Raw genomic sequence first — 25,095 nt, 5'->3', positions numbered from 1 at the left:
CCCAGCCCACACCTGAGCCCCTAAGAGCAGACCATCTGGGAAAGGCCAGGGAGCTCTCAGAAAGGTAACTGATAATGAATTGTCTGCTCAAGTTCCTAAATTTGGGGTGGGATTGCTGTGTAAGAATTGGTAACCAGAATAGGTGTCAAACAAATTATCTTTGGCATCATCTATAATGACTGCATATTGGTGACTTTAAAGGGTCCATAAAAGAAAACCTGAAATGGTGAGGTAGTGTTGGGGACGAACTGGAAGTTCTCTTAGCGGGGGGGGGGGGGGGGAGCAGAATGCAGCTGTTACCTGATATTTCCTTTGGCTCTGTTGCTATTATACTGCCCATTTCCCTTAAAATGCTAATAGTCTAAGGAAGCAGTGTGATGTTCTAGAAAGAACCCAGGTCTTGTCAAGGGGGCTTCATTACAACCCCAGCTGTGTCACCCATGAGCTATGAGACAGGGCAAGTCACTTGCTGGGGTAGCCCGTGTCCTGCCCAGCTGCCCTCTCAGAGGCCAGCATGCCCACTCCAAGATGCTATGACTGTTGCCTTCTCATTGGCCTCCTCACTGCAGAAATGCCCATGGGCGATGGCAGGCACATTGCTCTGAAGGTTACAATCCCCTGCACACCTGGGGAGGGCCCCAGCCAAGGACTGACTGGCACAGGCTCACAAGTCTGGTGGCGAGCTCAGGGCGGGATAACTCTGCAGTGAGGTCTGTGCTTTGAGCCCTGTGCCCGAGGACCAGGCCCACACAGTGGACTAGCTGAGTCCACAGTTTTCCTAGGCTCCTTCTCCTTCTTTATTCTGCTCCCTTCATTCCCTTAAAGGTTTTATATTTTTCTCAGAAGAACCCACCCTCAGTAAACCTTGTGTCCTGGAATCGTGGTCTCGGGCCCTGCTTGTGGAAATCCCAGCCTAAGACACAGGTCCTCCCTTAGCTTCTCTTTTTCAAAACCTCCTTTCCAGAATTTGCTGAGATGACAAATTAAAACTGCTTGGCACTTAATATACCCTCCATACATGCTAACAGGTTTTTTCTCTCACCTCCCATATTGGTACAAAGTAGAAGAATCGGAAGAAAGTTCTTGAAACAAAGAAGTCCTCAAGTAAATTCTCCATGTTCTCTGCAGAGCAAATCTTTGAGAAAAATAGGCGAGGCAATGAGTTTGTAAGAAATGGGGATACCAATGCCTACTTAGTGTAGTTGTGAGGATTTGCTGAAACAGCGTTGTTTGGTGCCGAGTAGGTACTTGGTGTGTGGAAGCCTCTGCCCTTCCAACCAGCCACCTCCAGGGGCACAGGCCGGTCCTTCCTTTGTCCTTGTCACGTCCTTGACCAGCACAGTGCCCAACACAGAGAAGGCACCCTGTGTGTCTGCCCAGGTACAGTTCAGTGTGAGGGTAGAGGAGCCATACTTTACCTAAGAGGGCACAGGATTCGTAATTCCACTCCATCTGGAGTTTGGGCAATGAACGCAAGCTCGATACTTCTCCTAATGGTGGGCAGATCTCACTACCTGTGCTCAGAAACAGCCGGACTCACGGTTTGGGTCGTTAACACAGTTTATTATCGGCACACTTATCAGTAAAGCATACATAAAATACAGCTGTTTTATAACACACGGAGCCACTGTGTCTTTACATGTGTGGAGGAACATATTAATATGCAAATGGAAAAATTAGTTCTCTTATAAAGTTTCACATAAATACACCAGTATTGCCCACAAAGAAAAAATCCCCATAAAAGAACCAGGCGAGGGCTTTACAAAATATTATACAAGAAATATATGATGAAAAGAAACAACGGTCAACTCAGATACAATAAAAAACACAAAAGAGTTTCAGATTTATTAAACTGCCCACAAAAGTAATGGATTACATGGCTTGAAAATATTTGGATCAACAGCAATTTCACCAATGCATAAATGCTCAAGGGGCCACGTGTCCTTCTTACATAAAAATCTGCCTTGGTGTCTTTGATGGCAAAAAAGACATTTCTTGTTTCAGCACTAAAGGCTCAACTGCACCACCTCGGGCTGGAGAACCGGTTGACATTCACTCGCTCACAAATTCCCCTGCTGGGCCCTCTCAGCTGTTACCCAATGAGAGAAAAGGTGAAGGGAACAAAGGTACATTTAAATTACTTTCCAAAAGCGGATTTTTTTTCTTTTCTTTTTTTACTGAAACAAGAAACTCTCAGATGCAAGTCAAAAAGCAGAAAATATTTTACAATATTAAAAAGTCATCTGTCGTTAGGTTCGGCATACAAGGAGCTCCTGAGCACTGGGGGCTTATTGACGGCATGGGCTTCGTCTGATGCGGGGAAGAGGAAATGAACAAACTCGCGGTTTACTCGGTGCTGGGAGAAGCGCTAGCGTCTGCTCTTGTTTTAGCTACGATCAGTGCCAGTATCTGTGTTACCTGTGAAGGCCTCCAGGGAAGGGTCATGGAAGTTTATTTGGAATGATCCTCTCAATTAAAAAAAAAAAGTGAAAGAAAGGAACTCAGATCATTGTGGTTTAGAAATAGGTATTTGCGTGAAAAAGTTTTTATGTCTCCTCCTTCCTCTCCTGTAAGTAGGGGTCTGAAATGGAGAGCGTAACCCACGGGCCTATTGACAGAGGATTCCGGTGCCGGTCAGCCTTACTGGGACGCCTGGGGCGGGGGGTTTTCTGATTTGGTCTCTTGAGCGCCGGGAGGTTTACTGTTCCACGGGCTGCTGTTTCCCAGGGCGGGTGAATTGTTGAAGTCTTCCTCGTCGTCCATGCCGTTGGCCGCATCATATTGCGTGTTTTCTAATCTAGTGATTAGCCTTTCGTCCTCGTCCCCAAACTCACCTCCCATCAGAGTTGGCTCTCCTACCACCATCACATCCTGTGAACAGCAGCTGACATTATTACAGGGAAACCTTGGGGGAGAGAAGCTCAGCTTAAAACACTAGTGGGAGGAGCTGGGGGACCTAGGACGGACACACTCGAGTGCTGCACACCGGGGTCAAGTCTCAGTGTCGGGGGGCCGAGATGCACATTTGATTTCTACAGGAAATAAACATCGCCTCCTGGCGTGTAACAACCACGCGAGTTTATGTCCTTAGTGCGCAGCCTGACACCGGAGAACGAGCAATGCTAGCAATCTGCAGAAATAAAAAAATGGATTTTTCAAAATTAAAAAAATCCACGCTTTTAACTTGCTGACACCGGGGACTTTAGAGAGGGCGGTGGAACCTTCTGCGGGGTGCTTCTCAATACCTCCGAAAATCCACCACTTTTATTTAGGGCCTTTGGAAACTCGCAGTGAACACGGGGAGGACGCAGTTCTGGAATATCCACGCCACCCATTCCAAGTGGCATTTCCTCTGTCCCGAGGACGGTCTACATTGTAATTGATGACAGAATCTCTCTTTTTCTCTACTCAGACAGGCCCTTTTATGCGGCCAATATCCTTGACATTCTGCTACTTAATTATGGTAATTAATTTAGGTAAAGTTTTCGATAAAAACAATGTTCACACTGATTTGACAATTTGCATAGCTAATTAAGCCATTAGCAAAAACCTGCTGATTGCCAACAAGCCCTGAATTTACCATCTGTTATTTCCTGGTGGTTGTCACCTATCCCCACACAGGCAGCCCCGCCACCAATCCGGGCAGTCAAGAGAGCCCGTCTGTCCAGCTGGTGCCGTAAAAGGAAGATGAAGAGCACTAATTATAATTACACTGATGAAGCCGGGAGTCATCAGAAATGGAAGCGTGCAAGAAGAATCCATCTAATCACGCCTTTAAGTACAAATTGTCCCTCCATGCTAACAAGGAGACCACCTACTGTCGCCGGGACCACCATGGAGGCCACTGCTGAGAGGCACAGAGATGGGGGAGAAGGACGCATGCACAGGGCACAGCTCCGGCCTCTGTTCCAAGGAGACCCTCTGGGATTGGTGGGTGACCTGGGCAAGGGACACGACACCTGTCAGGTGGAGACTGCTGGGCAAGCTCTGAGCAATAGTCCACTTAAAAGTGCAGCGACTCCACGAGAATGCCTAGCTGCCCTGAGCCTCCACGAGGCCAGCCAAGGCAGGCCTGGGCCAGAAGCCTTCACAATGGAAGGGTGCATTCCCTGAGAGGGGTGGGCTAATCTGATGAGGCACCTTGACAGCTGGGCAAAAATTCTCCTCACTGGAGCAAGAGAAGGCTCTCCTGGTCAGCCTGTGCCTCTGCTCGGGCCAGGTAACGGTCCAGAAGGTGCTCCAGATCCCACCTAGAAGTCTGAGGGTGCCAGCTGAACAAAGCCCTGCATTACCGCTTCAACTATTTGGGAATAGAAAACCTTGTCTGATTGATTGATGGGTTGATTTCCCCAGAATTATGGGAAGATAATAGATAGGTTTGCAAACTATGTTTTTTGGCAAATCACTCTTGTGATCGGATAAAAAATGATTTTAAAGAGCAATGTCCCAGATGAAGTAAATGCCTAAAATATGAACTGGGTACACACAGCAACGTAGGTACTGGCAGGACAATCAGATGTGTGCTTCCAAGAACATACATATTATGTAGCGAAGGGCCAGACGTGATACTGACATGTTAGGAGACTCATGAGGACTCTAAAGGTGAGACGCGTAAGTCACAGACTGATTGGCCAGAAAGCTGACTTGATTTTAGAGGCGCCAAGGTTATCTGGTTAGCCAGGGCGGTTGCCATAGGACCTACAAAGGGTGTTCAGGTTAAAAAACTGCCACTTTGTCGCAAGCAATTAGGAGAAAGCACTTATGATCAGGAGAAAGGTAGCTGGAACGAATAGGGCAAGTTCAGCAGAGGATGACATGAGGGGCACTTCACGGGAATGGGAAGCACGCTTGGATGGGCTTGGAAAACGCATGCGTAAGGTGCCACCAGGCAGGGGAAAGATGTTAGAATCCACCACGTGGGTGTGCCTTAGTACTGTGAGTCTGAGGTTATCGAGAGAGGCGAGGAGAGTGTGAGGAGGGAAGCACAACTGGAAAAAGAGGAGAAAAATAAGAAGCCAGCGTAAGCGTGACGTGAAGAGAAAAGTTCCCAACACTCCAGATGCCTTCACTGTATCTGAAAATAACAGTCATTCAAGAGAAGTCCTCTGAAAATAGTGAATTGAATCACTTCGGATGGGGCTGATGTAGGCTTATCATACGTTTGGTGGGTCTTTGTCCCAAGGACAGCTGGAGAAGATGCCCACGCACAGGTAGTTTGAAGCAGTCTGCATTCCAGAGAGATGCCACAGGCGCCTTACTGGTTGTAAAAGATGGCCTTAGCCAGACACACAATCGTGTGTGCACGTGTGTGTGTGACCAACTGATGGCAAGCTACAATGAGACCTGCGCTATGGACTTTATATGCACGGAGACCCTTGAGGCCACTTACTCAGTCAGGCACACATCTCACCCTGGTTTTTCTGAACTTCTAGACTAAGGCCGTGGTTCCCTGTTTAAGCAGACCTGATCAGTCAACCTCGTGTGAAGCGAATGGAGACACAGTGCATGTTCTGGGCGGCCTTGAACTAGGAGACATTGGCATCATTTTCTGCAACCCCCACATCTTTAAACATCCCCCCCGACATTCAACACGAGTGCATTTCCTTCCCGTCTCTGCTATCTGTGTCTCCCCAGAAGGCAATATTGGTCCAGCTGCCAGTAACCCATGTGCCCTCGGCTCCCCACGGAGCAGACCTCTGCTCCTCACTGGAGGCCTGGATGTGCCACCAGCTTTTGCCCATGTCACAGCTTCTTGCCAATCAATCCCCCGTGCAAGGACCACCAACCTCTGAGGAGGACTGGAAGTGACTCCTTTCAGGGCCCCTCAATGCTTCTCCTTAAATTGGCCAGAAGGGGTCACTGCTGTTGAATGACACAGGTCTCCATCCCTCCCAGGGTTGAGGCTGCAGTTCGGGATGGCTCCTAGCCCCTGCTCATGGAGTGAGAAGCAGAATCCAAGGATTAAACCCTAGTCCTCGCCAGACACACCCACTGCTGCCCCGACAGCCACGTGGACCACGGCCGTGGTCGTGGTGGCATGCCGACTCTGCTCACGCCTCTGGACAGGGAAGCCATGTCTGCAGATCGCATTTCTAGGATATTTGAACAGTAAAATTGTTGGTGATTCAGTAGACAGGGTTACAAGACGTGATCCCTATGAGCCGGTGCTTATCATTTATCATGCGGTCAACGGGAATTTGCACATTTTCCTAACCTGCTTGCCTTCCCTCCCTCTTTTAACCATCTGTAAGTTTTGCATAATTAAAACATCTTTAATTGCACAGTGTGGAGATAATGCTGAATTTCTATCCTCACTTTCTAGTGGATGCCTTGTTCTCACAAAGTCCAAAGGGTCTCAAATCATTAAAAATCCTCTTGACACTGGTATCCTCCACTAAGGTCCTGCTGTTGGACTGGAGGACAGGAACATGATGTAGCAGAATGAACTAGATGCTCTTTAACACTAAATTAAAATGATTCTGACCAGGGCGGGTATATCAAAATACATGTGTGCTGCTGTTCTACACCCTTGGCAGACATCACCAATGGATGGCCGACCAATCCCAGTCTAGGCCTCAGGATCTGCCACAGTCTTGTACCCTGTGAGCTGACACCAGGAGACTGAGTGGGAAGAAGAGAGGGAGCCTCTTTGCTTTCCTTCGGTTAGATGCTGACCAAAAGGATCTATACATAAAAGATCCTTTTACATATAGGCCCAAGGCCCAAGTCCCATCATATATCTAGTGTGGGGCGCATAGTAGGAGCTCAGAAATCATTTGCGGAACGGATCTGAATTCTTGCAACCACTGTGCCTTTAAGGGGCTATGTCACAGTGCCAGACTTCTCTGGAATGCACTTTTCTCATTTAGTACAGGAACTGCCAAAGGTGAGCTTCTAAAACTCCAGGTTTAGACAAATGAATAAACATTGACTACTTATGTGGACTTTTGGGGTTGATTTCTACCAGGCCATTTTTCTCTATGCATTTTCCAGTTTTAACTGGAGCAGGAATAGCTTGTCAGTCCCTTAATAAAAAGACTCTGTTTTTCTCCTTTGATATTTTTTCCGTGGACTCTGTAGGGGTGCTAGCCCAGCTCAGAATCCAGAGGAGACTGGCATTCCTGAAGGACTATAATTCCTCGTGGTCATAAAGTGAAATGGTAGTACCTGCCCCACAGGCTGGCCACTCTCTATGACCCTTTCTTTGTAATGAACGAAAACCACCCCCAGTCTGTGGAGGGCGACAGAGCCCCCGGGGGCCCAGGTAATTCTCCGTATGATGGGGTTGGTTTTAGTCAGAGACCTGAGCGAAGGAAGGTAAGTAAGAGTGGATGAGGGACAGGTTTGGAAGACACAGAAGGGGAGAATGGCCGTGAAAGAAAGGTCCATTCTCTCATGGAGAGACACGTAGCAGACTCAGAATGTGGAGTAAGGACAACAGACCAGGTGGGAAAAAGAAGTGAGGAAGAGGGCCAAGGTGAACTTGTACTGGGTGAGGGAGGTCGTAAGAAACAGGCACATGTCTGAAGGCATGGTATCTGGAGGGTATCCACGAAGCACCAGGAATGTGTCGGGATTCAAACGACAGTCACACACCTGCTGAATGGTGACATGACAAAGGCAGAGGACCACATATAATTGCGGTGCGGAGAAGGGACAGCAAATGCTTAAAGGAACGTGAAAATTTAAAAGTGATAAATGATCTAATCCCAGGCTGAGGAATTTGGAAGAGATTAGGCAGAAGGGACAGAGCTGGGAAAGAAATTATAGAAGATGAAGAAAGTTCCTAGATGGCTTGCACTATTTGGGAGCGACCCTCAGCTGTCAGCTTTGGAGTTCAACGAAGCCCCTTCCAAGTGGCCATGTCCCTTGTCAAGACCCAGAAATGAAAGACAGGGGTATTGAGCTCAAGAGAGTGGAGACCAAACTAGGGGCTGATCCGCCACCACCACCCCGCACCCAGCCCCCACCTTGAGCTAGTGAAATGGGTAAAGTGAAATCCACTAAGCTGCACTGTTGGTGGCCACATTAATTACCAAGGTCTCAAAATGAGAGAGGATGAGCCCATGTCCGGGGACGCCCAGCCAAATGACAGTAAAAAGCCAGGAGCTGGTTTCCAGCGGAGCACAGGGTCTCTGGTGGTGGTGCCCAGAGCCCCTTATATGCCGCCAGGCACACTGCTCAGTGATATTTTAATTAAACCTTCAGTGCCATATCTCCTGTCTGTGACTCTGGTGGCTTGTTAATTCAGGTCCCACTGTAGCACAGACTCCTCGTACTCCTTTCCCAGTCCCAGTTTGCAGGGGAAGGTTTCCCGGGGCAGAGTCCCTCCCTCCCTTCCCAACCCCAGCCCGGCCTTTCCCTCCCCCACCCCCAGATGCCCAGAATGCATTTCAGCTAAAAGAGATTTGAACGTGGGCCCCTTGGAATAGGAAGACAGGCAAAGGAAGGATTTCAGGCCTAAAAGGAAAGCGAGACTTACAGGTACCTGACTGGACAGACTCAGGTTGGAGGCTGGCGTTTTCTTCTTGCTTCCGGTACTGTTGGCGGTGTTCCCGGCGCTGCTGTTGGACGTGCTGCTGGTGGAGTTTTTCCTTTTTCTCCGTTTCGTTGTCGGTTGCCTTGTGGGTTCTGCTGCAATACGGAAAATGGAAGGAGGATCAGGTCCAGGGCAACCCGGAGACACTGTCCTCCGCAGCTGTTTTTGTAAACGAAGAGGAGTAGACTCTTTACATCTTTTGTATTTTTTTTCACTTTTCAAAACAAATAAAAGGAGACAGCTGTTGGCCGAGTTTTAGCATAAAATGTGCACAACTCTTTTCCTTTGCATCTGAAGAAAATGATTTGCATTTAATTGTTATTTCTAATTTCATATACATGTCTGTAATCTATTAATATATTTTAGGAGTGAGCTGCAAATGGCACTTTCATAGTTGACTGAAAAGGACTATTAGTATCGCCAAATTTTGGAAAACATTTTTCTCTGGTTTATCTTTTCTTTCTAACAGAAGAAGGGTTCTGGGATCCCCAGGTGTGAGAGAAAGTAGAAGGTGTGAAAGTAGAAACTTAGTGAGCCACTGTGTAACAGCGGCACTTACTGGTCAAGTGTTATATTGCAGCTCAGCACTATTTTACCTTGAAATGCTCAAGTAAAAAGGAAGTGCCAGGACTATCGGCTGTGAATGCGAAATATAGGGAGTCCCAAGCTGAGCGTCTGTTCCCAAATTCCATGGTTAGACCGTGATATTACAAGAATACTATCAATTTCAAAATTTCTGGAAAAAAAAGGACTTAGTATGTTACAACCAGCATATTAATAAAGGGAAGCAGGACCTTTTCAAGAAAGGTCCGTGTAGAAATAGAAATATTTTGCACCTGAAGGATGGATAGCATCTTACTGAAAATACGGGGACTCATGATAAGTATGTATTGAGCATTGCTCATTGTTTCCATGTTCTTATTTTCTATTTTTAATGTTTTCTATGTCATCACTATTTTATATTCATAGCAGCTCTTATTAACTAGGAAAGAGCATACCCTCTGCCTTGTAAATGAGAAGTCTGCAGAAGCCTTTCCCAGGCAGTTGCTAAATAAGTTGAAAATGGCAGGTAAGACCATCCCTTTTGCTAACCCTACTGTAGAGTCAACTCTGGTGGAGAGAAGATGAGCCAGGGCCACAGCGAAACTGGGCGGGAGCCTTGCATCCTTTTCTGATGGATTGAGGGGGCAGGCCTCCTCATAGGCTCAGGTCAAAGTTATTCATGACTTTTGATGAAGAAGAAGAGAATTCTGTTCCTAAGTCTATATATCTCTTCGTTCAGAAATATTTTGTCTCATGTTCAGATGGTTCCATCAAAGGGCTCAGCGCCCCCATTCATAGAGAGTTGTGGGTGTTTCTTTCTGAAAGTTACGGCAACAAGGGAATAGCTGCTCTCGCTCAGGGGCTCACAGAGGAGTCCAATGGCACATTCTAAAGCCAAGCAAACCCCCAGGTCTCCTCTGACAAGCATCTTTTTTCCCTTTGACTTCGATCATTGAAATCTGATACTTTTCTTGATAGCTACACTTTCTTCATGAAATTTTGGGGAAATACACATAAATTCCATACTCTGGATGACAGCCATTGAGAATGGGCAGCTACGGTAATCGGATTATGAACTGGGTAGACATAGAAGCTATTGTGACACAGGCCTCCTTCATTGATTAGTTATGAAGCTGATTTTGGCAAAGGTAATCATCAGGCCCCACGACAGGCAGTGGGAACAGCAGTAAAGAGCTGCTAAGATCTTATCGTGAGGATTCAGTAAGAGAGTGAAGGGTCTGTGAGGGTTGGGACTGGGACTCCTACTCCGTGTGGTACCCCTGGGCAGCTGGCGCATTGCCTGGCACCTAGTAGGGGCTCAATAAATATTTGTTGAATGAGTGACTGAATTAATGAATACTATATGAGTTATATGTGCATCTTTTGGAAAATACAGATGCTCAAAACATTAAGTGTGTACATTTTTTTCCCCATAAAGGCTACTGATATTAAAAGAGAAAATGAGGCCAACTTAAGTCTATGTAATACATTTAAAAAAATGTTCTAAATTTGTAAAATTCTCCTAAGATGGGGATACAACTATTCTCTGTAAAATAATGCTCATTTCCTCAGCTTCCTAAATATGTACATAATTATATCTGCTATGTTCATTTCATATAAAACTCCTGGCCAATTACCAGTGGAAGGTGATCATTATGTTTTGTGATTCAGAAGCTATGTGCCTTGTGTTAATAATTACTCTTTAAAGATAATTTTTAGTGAAGGAATACATTTTGCTTTTATAATCAGTGAATCTCAACGCAAGCCTAGGAGTGAAAATGTATTAGAGAGAAAGACAATTAGTGATGACTAGAAGCAGTAATTTCGGAACCTCACAGGAGACTTTAGTATCTACGCTACATTCTGGAGAAGTGGGGGAGTGGAATCTTTTATGTATTCTCTTCATGATCAGAATACCCTCTGATATTATATATCTTAAAATACAGAAGGTGTCTTTCCTTTTTGCCTGCCTTCCTCCCTTCCTTTTCTTCTTCCTACCTCCCTGCCAACCTCCCTCCATTTTTACAATTTCTATCATTTCATTTAAAAAGAAACAAAAGGATACTAGGCCATGAGAAGCCAGCAGTCCTGTCCAGTGGAACAACCATTGGACTGAGAGACAGGAAACCTGGGATCTGATTTCAGCCTTGCCCAAGATGTCCTCAGTAACGTCAAATCAATCACTTCACCTCTCTGGGTTTCATGTTCTAACCCGGCACATGAGGAGATGGTAGATGACTCCTAAGCGTGTTTGCTCTTTGCAAGTTCAATGTCTCCAAGTCCAAAATCATGGCCAGAATCTCTCCAGCAAACTCCTTTTACCAATACAGTTGTGATCACTCTCTTCCCTTTCACGTCCCCTCACCCCAGAAGAAGCCTCAGAAGATGTGGTCAGAACGAGAGTGAAGGACAAGGCCGTACCTGGCGGGGCCACCATCCGCTGCCACTTCTGAAACAAGCAGGTCTTCAGGCAGTCTCGTGGACTGAGGTTGTAAGTTTTATGTCTCGACATCAGTTCCTGCATTGGCTCCAGTATTACACACAACTGCAAGAAGTTCAAAGGCGTGGGGGTTTCACTACTTGATAATATTATTTGCAATAAATAATGTGAACAGCTGGAATCAATTAGGAAGCTTAAGGGTGTTTTTCTTTTCCTCCCCTGGTTTTATTTTTCTCTGTACAAGTTTAGAAAAGAAATATTACCAATGTCTGACAAAACCCACTTAATTTACTATCATTTATAATATCACATTATAGCTGAAAGCATTTCACACACACACACACACATGCACACAGTCTGTCCAGCCTGTTGGGTGGGTATGTGCAGCTCTGTTCTGAAATGAAATGATTCTCTCTGGTTAAAGAAGAAAGCTCTCTGCAGAGCGACAGAGCAGGCTCTGATTTCCACTCCGGTTTCTGCTGTTGTTCTGTTTGGAACACCACCCACTGTGCATTACAATGCTAGTTTATGTAGATTCCGAAGCGCTGAAAGCCATCTTTGAAACCTGGACGCACAAAGTGGCGACAACAGGTACTTTTTTGATCCTGACTCTTACCAAACACTTTAATTTCCTTCCTGTCCTCATTTGTATTTTACACATGATTATAATGCCTGTAACACGCTGGCATGCACTGTGAGAGCATTCTCTGCGGTTCTGCACGTGTTCACCTTCCTCCCACCTTTGGTTAGATTTTTTTCAGCCTTACTTTAGTCTAAAGTTCAGCTTTACTTTGATGACAAAGGTTAATGAGTGGAACAAGAAGGCAAATCCATTCAAATTGCCGTGGGCTTTCTCAATTCCTTTCCAGTTGGAAGCTCATCAGGATCCTGCCGCACGGGAGTCTCTAACAGGACGAAGACCACAACTCGGAAAGAGGCATCCGCTGCAATCGGACTGACACCAATGTCGGCCATGCACCTTCCCAGGTGGAAGAATGTCGTTTTGTGAAAGGCAGATGTGCCATCTCCACCCTCATCAGCCCTCCTCTACCCCCTTCCCTTCTGCCGTTTCGCACCTCGAACACTGTTCTACGGGCCCCATTGCTTTTTGTCTGCTGGCTCCCCTCCACCTGGCTTATGCCTACCTAACCTTGAAGGCAAAGTTGCTTCTCCTGTGACACCTCCCTCCCCGTGCAGGCTGAGTTGGGTGCCTCTCCATAGTTCTCTCACAGCACCTGGCCCTCTCTGCTCTACAAACTTACACATTCATACTTCGTGATTCCAGGTCTGTCAACATTTTCCACTTGATCTTGAACTCCTCAACTGCTGAGACTGTATCTTTTATCTCTGTGTTCCTGGGTTTGGCTCAAATGAATGGATGCATTTAAGGAGTGATTCTTAGAAAGACTGGAGGATCTTCCTATGCCAATGTTCCTCAACGTATGCTCCAAGGAACATTCCCGTAAAAATGAAATGAGCTGGTTATTAAAATGCAGACTCCCAGGCTCTGCCCTTTCTGTTTCACGGGGTCTGGAGGTAGGACTTGCATTTTAAAAACTGTACTCCCAACTAGTTCTGACAAACACTACTAAAGCTTGAGGTCCACTGTCGTATACATGCTAGGCTTTGTGGTAGATGAATACAGACAGTAAGACGTGCACAAATCCCATGGTTTTCAGTGCATATTTCACTCTATTCTAAGCCCTTCCCCTTTCCATGCCCTTCTTCTTCTCTCAGCTCTACCTGTGGTCATCAAGATCATCTTCACCTAGAAAAATCCCTCCGCCCTTTTTACCTACTGATGATCTAAACTTTGCCCAAACCACTAAACCCATTTTAGGGTCAGCTGTAATCTCTTTCCATTTGCAGTTTCTCTGGAAGAAGACAGCAAGGTTTCCCAGTCCGACCAACCCCAGCCCAGCATGAACCAAAGAGACAAAGTCACCCAACCCTCCTAGCACAGCAGGCTGCATAGTTGTGAGCTCTGGAATAGCTAGGATACATCCCTTCACTCTTTTCTATCCCCTCGCTTACTGTGGACTCCTTTTTGAGGCTGCAATAGTTAATAAGGGAAAAGCTGTGAAAGAGGGTGGATTACTGTGCAATTACATCTGTGAAGATTCTGTGTGTTTTTCTCTATTAAGAATCCCTCACCAGAATCAAAATATGTGCAAGCTACGGACCACCTGCAGCCCTCCCCAGCCACCGAGGCTGGGATCAGAGTGAAGGATTGCACAGCCACCTCTGCAAACTGAGCTGGGAATGGGTTTTCCGTCCAAGAAGAACAGCTCCTGGATTCAGAGAGGGTCAGACAGCAATTGCATCTAAGCTGGGAGAGCAAGACAGTTTTCAGAGAAATTCTAAGGACCAGGAAAACATATTTTTAAAATGAAAATAAAGTTGAAAAGGTTTTCAAACCACTAGTCTCATTCTTGAGAATGAGCTTAGCATGGATATGAAGGGCTTGCAGGAGTGGAACAAGCATGGACTTAGAAGCTGAGTTTTTGTCATTAGGTGTGTGTCCTCGCAGAAGCCACTCACTCATGCGGGTGGGGGGTCAGTTTGTTAGCAGAACAACACTCATCTTGATATTGTTGTGAAAATATGGGATAATCTAACCACTGGTAGATGTTATGATTATGTATTCACAGGCACAGCGCTGATTGCAAAAGAAACCACATTTTTATTACTTTTGATCAAAAGCATTCACTGAGCTTCCTCCCCAGTGTTAGGCCCTCTGTTAGGGGCTGGAGGCATAATGCTGAGACTAAGAATCTGTGTCTCAAAAAGTGTTCCGCTCCCTTCAAAATGACTCAAGCACACTAAGAAAACTACCCTGTGTTTACCCTTCACGCATCTCAGGAAATCACACATTTCTGAAGCAAACGTTCACTATATTACAAGTTACATGGCGAAAATGACCCATTTGTACCTAAGGGCATTGAACACACCAGGAAATGGGAGAGTCACATTTATTGTGAGAACCTACGAGCTCATTATCTTGCTTTTTCCCGTTGCCTTTCCTCTCTGGGTTTTGGGCAACCCTTTTCAGGTGCTAATCCCCAGGATTTCTCTATTCTCCTTTAATGTAAAAATATCTCCCCAGTTCTGTAACCTAGCCCAGAGGAATTTGCATCTCTGAATACTAATCCGGAGTCCCAATCGTCTCCTTCCAGAGGGTTCTGGGCTGGTGGGGAGGCTGCTTATTCACTCCTGCAAACGCACTTCAGCTTTCTGCTGTGGAGCTTGGTGGCTTTGCTGGGCTGCATGCTGTAGGTGGCAGAACTCGCTCAGACAAGAGCCTGCCTCCTTGGTTAGCAAGCCAGAGCATCTGGCAACAGCCCAGGTCCAGGTATTATAAAACAAGATTAGGAAGGAGGCTTGGGGAGTGAGTGGGATCCCCCGGTTACTAGCCAAGTTTTTCTGGAGCCAGGATTTCTGGTCTCCCTGAGGTCTCAGCTCCGCTCAAGAATCTGGTGAAGGCTCTGCAGCCCGTCTTTCCAGTTTTGTACAAAATATCTGGAGGCCTATAAATCCTTTTATATCTCCATGCACTGCATCCAGGTAGAGAGCCCCTGGTTAGTAATAAGCATGAACCAGCCTACAATATACATACATACCTTTCCCCCAAGACACACATGCCCACACATCACTCAAACACATCTAAATGGAACTAAACATAAAAACACACTGTTCTTTGATTGTGAAGAACAATTTTATCTGCAAAGATCCCAGGGACCAGTCCCTTTTCCTGAAAAGAAAGTCCACAGACGAAGTCAGCAGCACCTACGGCAGCCTCTGTGCAGTGCTGCGGTTCACTTTGGCCTCTTCCTGGGGTGGGTGGAGGACAGGAGGACGAAGCCCAGGGCCATGGGAGCCAGCAAGCCCTGACCTCTCTGAGATGAAGGCCCTAGATGTAGAGTCCCTGCCAGGTCTAGTTAGGAACCCCCAAAAGCCATCACCCATCCCAGCAAATTTCCCACAGCGCCTTTTTGCAGACTTTGTGAGAGTTTTAGGCTGGGCTTGCTCCCTCTATGCTTCTCATTTCTTCTTTCTAGGATTCTGGCTTCAGCACTTACTCTTTGGGTGTGGAGCCAAAATCAGTAACTACAACAGTGACTTTGCTGAATGAGGTGGGTGGATGGATAGATAATAGATATCTTGGCCAGATTAATAGCAAGGAGTCATTTGCTAATGGCAGACAAACTAGGCATCATTTTGTGGGTTTGGAGGTAATGAATTTGTCCAGTTGATAAATAATTGATGGCCTCCTCTGAGCAGAATGCTTTGCGCAAATGCACATGTATGTACCCAATTACTACACGTCCTGTGTAGGCTGGGAGGTTTACCTCAGTCCCAGGATGCCCGCCTTTTCATAGAAACGAAGGGCTTAGCAAATGCAGACAGTTTTGCTTTGCTTTGTTTTTATCCGACAATTCTCCTAGAGAAACTTGACTCTCTCTCCTTAGCTATGTACTCACACTCATTCTTCTTGCTCACCTCCTTGCCTGAGCCTAAGACTAGGTGGTGCCTTTTGGAGTTTCCTCTTGCCTAAAAAGCAATACCCTGGGCTTGGCCTTTGGCTAAATCCCAAACCTAGGACAAGTTTTCCACCAAAATTTTAATTCCATCTTTTTAGAATGATGGGTTACATCCCCTGAGCTTGAAGCACCTATTCATTGTCTATAGGCTTGCCCAGGGTTACCAAGTCAATACCAGCTTGGACCTTTGCTCCTGTTGTTGTTCTTGCTTAGAAGACCTTCCTCCCTCCTTCCCAGTCACCTTAACTGAGGGGTGGCAAGGAATGGGCTGTGAGCTAAGTGTGGCCATGCTTATGTGTTGTCAAAGCTGCGTTTTTGTTATAATGCCTGGGTTAAATACTCGCTAGACTCTACATGTCCCAGAAACCCAAAAACATTTACCATCTGGCCATTCAAAGAAAGATCACTGACTGCCCTGTGTTCGAAGTCGATGCTGTTCAAAGAAGGTGTCTGCAAACTGGCAGAAAAAGGAGTGTGAGGCAGAATGCAAGCCAGTTCACTGCTTCCTTCACTGAGAAACTGTTGTGTCCAAAAAATGTCAGATGGACTGGACACTGTGTTCAAAACTATAGCTGATTTTCATTTCAGAGCAAGTCTGCAAACCACATTTGAGTCTTGCCAAGATGACCACCAATGTCCTCCAAGGTCCAGCTCAAATCTCACCTCTGTCCCTGACCACCCCCACCCACAAGGGACTCTTGTTTCTATAGCTCTTATTACTAATCTCCCTGCACCTCCATGTTTTCACTCGCATCGGGATTTTCCCTTTCTTGTGGACTTGTTTCATCTCCTGATCTACAGCAAGTTATATTTACTTTTGTCTCCCTTCTATTTAACATGGTATTAGGCATACTCAAATGTTTGTTGAGTCATAACTTAATAATTAGTTGGAATATCTAACCTATGCCTGCTCCTGGAATATGTACCTGACATACATTAAATCGTTAACCCTCACCACCTCCTGGCCCACGACCACAGGTGAGGAAACAGACTCAAAGCCATTAGTAAGTCATCCAGAGCTGATAGTAAAGAGTGTGATTATTATAAAGGATCCAAGGTTGTACAGCCATTTGAAGGGCAGAGAAGAGGTTCACAGTCAAGTTTGCCTGACTTCAACCATGTGCTCTGTAGTCTACCTCTCTGCCTTCAAGTGGCTAAATGGCTGCTGAGATGCCAAGTTCAAAGATTCCCACTGTCTTTGTATTGCTCCTTGCGTGGTATTGATATGCACACAGAGACGTGGGTTATACGGAGCAGTACAGGCTATGGAACCAGATTCACCCATGTTCAAACTCCCAAGCCTGCCATTTTAATAGCTGCGTGTTCTTGGTCGAGATTTTCAGCCTCTCTGAATCTCAGCTTCCTTAGATGTAAAATGGAGATAATGATGCTTATTGCTGATGGTTTGAAATGGCACATGCCAATCCTCACTGCAATGCCTGGAAGAAGGTCAGTGCTCAGATGATGGAGTTTGGTATCACTGTAAATACTGGCTGCACCAGTGACCCACTGAGCCAGGAGATCCATGCGCGATGTGATTGGTTAGCTACTCTGGGAAGTGAATCACTTGATCTTGTTGAGACTTAGGGGGTCACTGTATATACTGCTCTGGGGGATGGTAATCAGGCCAATGGCACACGGGCTTTTAGTAGCTAATGTCCCTGATAATATTCATTTTTAGATTCAGTGATAAATACAAAATATTAAAATTCACACACCACAGTCTTATTTTCCTCTAGTAACTTACTCCTGTGTCTAAATATGAATTAGAAAGGAATCAGAACGTGGACGTGATTAAGAAACAAACTCTTATCTAAGGGTGAAGGAGTCTCTCCTAATTCAGAAACACATCACCAAAAGAGATTTTATATTAAAACAATAGAACATGGAATCTAAAAGGAAAAGAGAACGTTGCAAGCAGATAATCCCATCTAGAAACAGATCACAGTGAATGACAAGAGGAAAACCCACTGAAGTCTCAGAGGGTGAAACACAAGGAAGAGATGCAAACGCTTCCTCTGAGAACCTATGCAATTCCTAAACGTCAGATTGTGATTTGGGTGTATTTCCTGATGGGATTAAAGGAAGATTGGTTGTCAAATTCAAAACACCCTCTTTTTCATCTGAAGATTCAACCAGGGGAGCCTTTGCCTGCTCTCAATTGTTTTGTAAATGGATTTGTCCGAGAAGTCATCACCTCCAAGCCAGGGAGAGGAGAGCCCAGCAGCCGCACCTCAGGTGTCGGAGGGACCGGCCTCCTTCTGGAGCCGGCAGGCCGCGCACGCGCATTCCACCCACTATGACTTGATCTCGATGTGGCGGCTGTCAGGAAGGACGCCTATACATGACCAGTGAGGTCACTAGCTGCTTTTCTGACCCAGCGGGACCCCATCAGACTACCCAAGTTCAGGGTTTCTGCTGACCCAGGCAGGCCCATAAAGAGACAGTCCAAGGCTCCTGAAGTCCACTGTCTTTTCTTTTGACCCATTGGACTTGATTCTCTGTGGTGTCATTCGGTACGGCACCCCCTCCACAGTGCTTGGTTATCTGCCTACTTGCCCTTGACCCTTTCTTCTGTATGGCAGGGTACAGGCTCTCCGCACTGTTTTCCAACTTTTGGCCAGATGGCTTTAGACAAGGTCTGGCCAGTCGGAGGCACTGGGGAAGACTGGGCGAAAGGGGGTTGAGTTAGTTTGCTAGGGCTGCCAAAGCAAAATACTCGATGCCCGGTGCTGTCCCCGGAGATCTGAAACCAGGGCTTCGGCAGGCCCAGGCGCCCTCTGGAGGCTCTAGGAAAGGCCCCCTCTGGCCTTTTCCAGCTGCTGGTGGCTCCAGCTGTCTTCAAGGTTCCTTGGTTGTAGCCGTATCCCTCGAACCTCCGCCTCCATCTTCACATGCCCTTTTCCCTTTGTCTCTGTCTTCTCTCCTCTTCTCTAAGGACACAGTCACTGAACTTTCAAATAAGGACACATCTTGAGGTTTCAGGTAAACACAAATTTTTGTGGGACTCTATTCAACCTACTACACGGGCAAAGACATAAGTAAGGGGTAGCTTTTGTCCTCTGTGTGGTTCAGATGACCCCTCCGACAGCTGTCACTACAGATCCACTGTGGTCCCATCTTCAATATCAGGTGGCCTGACAGTAACCCCTTCTGCCTTTTGCCCTGAGAGTGGCCACTGCAAATCCTAGGGTGCCCTCAGCTTCCCCTGGTTGCTTTTCTAGCTCCAACCCTTTTGTAAGTACTTCACCACATTAAACTTCCTCTATTAAGTTGCCTGGTGTGGGTTTAGTTTTCCTGGATAGACGCTGATTGGAACTCTGATGTCTGAAACATGAGGCAACATTGCAAGGATCAAGGACTTTGATGCACGGAGGCATCGAACATAGCTGTTAAGCACATAAATTAGGCTTGGGTTCAAATTCCAGCTACTTAATAACTGCTGGAACTTGGGCAGGTTACTCGGTCTCTCAGTGTTTGAGTTTCTCTATCAGGAAAGCTGAGATAATAACACCACCTAACTAAGTGGGCTGCTGGGAGAAACAGAAACTCTGCTTAGAGTATGTACCTAGGTCTTAACGTGTGCAAGTACTCCCTACATGTTTGTTACGACAGGGTGTGACCAATCCCAGGGACAGGGGCATCATGGAAGACATATGGAAACTCATCAGGACATACCTGTTAAAATGGTGTGAATGTTTCCTGCCTAAAAAGTAGATTTGGGTGATATAATCGATATCTAAAATGCTTAGTCATGACGCCTTTCCTGTAAATAACTTGTTCTGACGGCCGGGCCACCGTCTCAGACACCCTACCCGTGTGTTCTGTCAGCGTCCCTCAGTTCCAGGGCGCAGTAGCTGAAATGCTTCCAAAGGAAGGGGAAACACCTGCCTGGAAATACCTCGCCATCATTAATACACATCTGACGAACGCTCTTGCCTAGGTGGTGATAAGCAAATTTGATACATTTTAAAAACTGACCAACTGAGCCTTCAGATGAAGGCACTGAACACGAAGGCTGGTGGGTCAGAGTCATGGATTGGCCTCTGGCAGACCCTGCCTTTATATTAGGGTATGTGACTGTATGAGTCAGGGTTCACTACAGAAACAGAGCCAACGGGATATGTGTGTCTGTGGACAAGTGTTTGAAGGAAAACTGGCTCACGTGATTGTATGAACTAGCACATCTGATATCTATAGAGCTTCCACTGGCTGAAAACTCAGGCAGAAGTAATGCATGAGTCTTGAGGCTGAATTTCCTCTTTTCTGGAAAATACCAGTTTTGCTATTAAGAACTTTGACTGATTGGCTGGAGTTTACCCACCAGTAATCTGTTTTACTTCAAGTCAATTGATTATACATCATAGCCACATCTACAAAACACCCTCACAGAAAAACCTAGATTAGCATTTGTTTCAATAACCAGTGCTGTAACTGCTATGAACTGAATTGCGCCCACCCCCCAGTCGCAGACCCCCCAACGTGACTGTATTGGGAGATAGGGCATTTAGGAGATAATTAAGGTTGTATGAAGTCATCAGGGCAGCGTCCTCACCTGCCAGACTGGTGGCCTTGTAGGAGGAGGAAGAGACATCAGAAATTTCTCTCTACCCTTGTGTGCGCACTGAGAAAAGAGCCTGTGAGGAAGCGGGAGGAAGGCAGCCGTCTGCCAGCCAGGCAGAGAGTCGTCCCCAGCAACCCAATCAGCAAGTTCCTGGACTCGGACTCCCCAGCCAACCAGGAGAGATACATCTCTGTCTTTGAGCCCCCCTGTCTGTGCTCCTCTGTTACAGCAGCCCGAGCTGACTAAGACAGTAGCTTAGATGAACGGACACAGAGAACTGTTATGGTTTCCCCACGAGACGAGAAAGAACGAAAGGGCTAGGCTGTGTCATTTTGTTCTTTTATTTTACTATTTTATTATTTTTAATATTGCACAGTACCAAGCAAAGGATCTAATGTTTGTGGAATGAGTGAACACTTAAATACACTATGATAGAGTGGAAACAAACCCAAATAGGTGAAGAGATATCAGAAGATGGATCAGTTCTTGCCTCATCCACTTCATAACTGTAGCGACCTGGGTACCAGGCATGAGATGCTGAATACGGCACACACAGCTTCTCTCCCTTGGAACTGATTGTCTAGATGGGAGACAGATGCTAAACAAGAACCCCAAATGGGCTGTATTATAGAGGAGAAGAGCAAGAGGTGTCCAGAAAGGGTGTCAGGAGCAAGTGATATTGAAGTTGAGACCTAAAAAGATGCCCTAGGAGACAGCCAGGTGAAAAACAGGATGGCCGGGGCTGAGGACGGATGGCCACCTTGGGCAGAGGGAGCACACGTCTGAACGCAAGAGAGAGCGCTGTGTCGGAAACTGCCACATAATAGGATTCGTGAGCAAGCCATAGTGGAGAGGCAGGCAGTGGGCAGCTTGGCCCAGGCCTTAGCTTCTGTCCCCCGGAAGAGCTGAGTGGTCCTGATGTGGGCAGAAGCATCCTGTGCACGAGGAGCCCTCTGCAAAGGCCATTGGGATAAACGCTGAATGGCAAGCTGGTAAATATCATACTGTTTTTGCTGTATCCATGTTCCCTCTGCATGAGAAGAGCGTCATTGGCATTTTGATGTGCTTGGCTCATCGAAAGCACCAGATATCCCAAAGACAAACCTCGGCTGCTGGGAGTCTCCAACTATGGAGAATCCTGCCCCTGCTCCGCAGCCTCTCTCCCCGCTGCCCGTGAGAGCTGTCCATCACAGCACTGGGATGTTAGCACTTGTCCACGTGGGGCCTCACTGGGAACAGGTAGCTTTTCTAGGATGTTAGTTACTTCTCCCTGGGAACTGAGGGGCCATGTACTTGCAGTGAGGTAACATTAAACACTAGCATTTATAAATGGGCTTTATAATCTTACAATGGCGAGTAAGGGAATTTGGATATTGTCCTTGGGAGCCATCGGTGACACTTTCCAAGGAACATGACTATCTTGCTGGAGCAGTATAATCCCTCCTGAACATTAACTGCGTGGTTACGCCTGTCTCCTGCCCTGGGGTAAACACCCACAGGACTATTAAAGACAGCACTGTGTCCTGGGCTTGGGGCCAGCACTCCCCCCCCCCCCCCCAGCTGCTGTCTGGGAGGAATTCTGAGCTGCGGTCAGGGTGGGGGTATGGGCTTGTCCTCCCTGGCCTTGGGCCCCCGGTGCGTGGCTGCACTTGGAAGGCCTGCCTGCCTGCTTCCGGGGAGCGTCTGCCAGGCAATGGCCCTCCAGCTCCACAGTGACCCAGAGGAAGGAGTGATTGCTCAGTAATGGAGCGCTCAGCTGCTTGAGCTCTCCCGGAGGCCCGATCACGGCGTGCCTGTGGAACCTTCCATCAGCAGCTGTTTCCCTTCCCGGGGACAGAAGTGAGATTGGGTAGAAGCGAAAAGCAGGATTCATGTTGATAACGGCAATGCTTTGTGGAAATGGAGTTGGCAGAGGCGGGGATTTACTCACTCGTTCAATCACTCATTCGACACATGTTTATTGAATGTGTACTATGTGCCCCATGTTTATTCTAGGTTCTGGGATGCTGTAAACAAAATAAAGAAAATCACTTGTCTCATTGAACTAAATTCTAGTAAAGGAGACAGATGAGAAAAATTAAATAACCACAAGATATATGTTAGTGATAAGTACCAAAAAAAAAAAAAAGCAAGCAGGGGAAGGAGATGGGAAATGTTGGGAGTTGAGAATCTGGATACTTTGGCTACAGTCACTGCGAGAGGAAGCTTAAGGGCTCTGTGTAGACGGTGCCCTCGTCCCTTGAATCTGTGAATATGCCAGCTTACATGGCAAAGGGAAGTAACGTGGCTATTCAGCTGACCTAGAGATGGAGAGATTAGCTTGGATGAACCCTGAGGGTCCAGGACAGTCACAAGTGTCTTCCAAAGTGGTCGGGAATCAGAGAGCAGAGTCAGAAAGGTGGCCCCTGAGGACCAGGCCTGACCTCACTGGCTCTGAAGATGGGAGGCGGTCAGGAGCCAAGGAACGAGGTGGCCCCCAGAGCTGGAAGAGGCAAGGGGACGGCTGCTTCCCTGCAGCCCCCAGAGAAACACGGCCCCGCCAACACCTTGATTTTAACACAGTGAGATCCATGCCAGACTTGTGATCTACATTTGTGTTGTGTTAAGACACTACATTTGTGGCAATTTTTCTCATCAGTAATAGAAAACGAATACAATCACCCAGAAGGGGACATTGGCATGAAAGCTCTGCTAAGGTCACCACATCAGCAAATAAAAATAGGGGAGGCTCAGTTATACCTGGATTTCATATCAAAAATAGTAATTTACTAAAGGAATTATTATATATGCAAGGTCTGTCCAGAAGGTATTCAGCCATGTGAAATAAAAACTAGAGACACTTAGTTTCTAGTTTTTATATACAAGATATAAGATATAAGAAACACTGTACATAGGACAGAACCTCACACAGTACTCCCAGTCACCGTCAGCTGCCCTGTCATATTTTCCTGAATCTCATCCATGATCTGAAATCTCTTCTCTTTCTAAGACGATTTTAGTTTTGGGAAAAGCCAGGAGTCACAGGGCACTAAATTTGGGCTGTAGGGGGGCTGAGTCACCTGGGTGATTTGATGTCTGACCCAAAAATGCTACTCGAGATGGGATGCATAAGCGGGTGCATTGTTGCGATGGAGCTGCCAATCGCCAGTTGCCACCGCTGTGGCCTTCTGAATCATCTGAATAGTTTCCACGGAGGAATGTTCAAGCTTAACCCAAAATTGGATGCGTATTTGTTGATTTACTCACTTGGTCATTTTGAATGTGACGACCACACAGGGCAATGCATACTTGATGGCATCTACCACCCCCACTGACTAGGACAATGAAGTCATCATTGTTCATGTATGCACATTCCAGTCCACTCTCCTTGGCTGCCAGGTTATATTAATGTGGTGCAAACCATTCTTGTTATATTAACAATGGCTGGACTTTTTCTGGACAGACTTTGTATACTGGCAAAACGAATCTCAGAGGAAGTTAGGAAGTGAGCTATTTGGGGGTGAAACATTCCAGGCAGCAGAGTGAAGAACAAGGGTGAAACCCCGGGGATTTTAAGAAACATCAAGGAGAGAAATGTGGTTGGAGTGCAGTGAATGCAAAAAGTGGGAGGTGAAATCCAAGAGGGCGTGAGGAACCAAAGTGCGAAGGTCGTAAGGAGTTGTTGGCCTTTGGTCTGAGTGGGACGGGCCACTATCGGAGGGTTCTGGGCAGAGGAGTGCCAATGTCTAGGGTCTCCTGAGCACGGAGAGCTGCCGACTGTTAGCAATGCAAAGACAGGGTCTAGTCTATTTTTGCCTTGTCTTGGACCTGGCACAGAGGCAGGTGTTCAAGCGCACAGGTGCTGGGACGGCAGAAGACCCTCCACTTTGTAGAACTCAACGCTGTGCCACCTGCCAGCAGAATCAGAAAGGGGAGGCCAGGTGCATGGTGGGAGAAGAGACTTTCAGGGGAAAAAGTGGTTCATGAGGAGAAACACGAAGGCTGTCAGGTGATCTGTAAGTGACACAGGGAAACAGCAGCTGCATGGGGACCCCATGAAGGCAAAGGCACTGGGGAACCCGGGAAGGACGATGGCAGGACCGCTGTGTGCTCCAGCTCACGCAGAGTGCCAGTCTGTACTGAGGTCTGAGGAAGCCACATTTCAACTCCTGGAAGACCTCGGAGTTCCCTGGGGAAAGTTGCAGGAGGGAAGAAAACAATCTAACTCCATCCTCCCAGGACCAGAGGAGTTAAAGGAGACCAGAGAGCAAGGCCTTAACCTTCCCAGTCTGAGGCAGAACCCAAGACCCTATGTCCTGAAGAGGGGCCGGTTCATTTCTGGTTGAAAAGACGTATTCATGGAGGACGGATACAGACAAAGCGGGATGATCACGTACCTCCATTCTTCTGGGAGGTTTTGGCACGCGAATGCGATTCGCCTGAGCCAGCACAAGGAATCCTAACAACACCAGCCATTATTTTCGAGGGC

General features: G+C 46.8%; 1 protein-coding gene across 11 annotated transcripts in view; it reads right to left on the bottom strand.

The window, feature by feature from the left end:
• Window positions 1–1,542: 1,542 nt before the first annotated feature.
• Window positions 1,543–25,095, bottom strand: part of LDB2 (LIM domain binding 2) — a 337,216-nt gene continuing 313,663 nt past the window's right edge. The window contains exons 6-9 of one of the 11 annotated variants that reach the window (XM_037045457.1): window positions 11,504–11,627; window positions 8,489–8,634; window positions 5,787–5,929; window positions 1,543–2,871 (exon numbers count right to left, since the gene is read on the bottom strand). In XM_037045457.1, coding sequence (XP_036901352.1) covers window positions 5,825–5,929; window positions 8,489–8,634; window positions 11,504–11,627 — 375 coding nt within the window. In that variant the 3' untranslated portion in view covers window positions 1,543–2,871; window positions 5,787–5,824. Of the gene's footprint in view, window positions 3,131–5,786; window positions 5,930–8,482; window positions 8,635–11,503; window positions 11,628–25,095 lie in introns of all 11 variants that reach the window. The other 10 variants (XM_037045442.1, XM_037045441.1, XM_037045448.1 and 7 more) reach the window with 10 other exon arrangements.

The sequence above is a fragment of the Sturnira hondurensis genome, unplaced genomic scaffold (assembly GCF_014824575.4).
Source record: "Sturnira hondurensis isolate 20B ecotype Veracruz unplaced genomic scaffold, ASM1482457v3 Scaffold0000780, whole genome shotgun sequence".
NCBI lineage: Eukaryota > Metazoa > Chordata > Mammalia > Chiroptera > Phyllostomidae > Sturnira > Sturnira hondurensis.
Note: the sequence above shows the minus strand (reverse complement) of the source record. Positions and strands in the feature narration are given on the sequence as shown.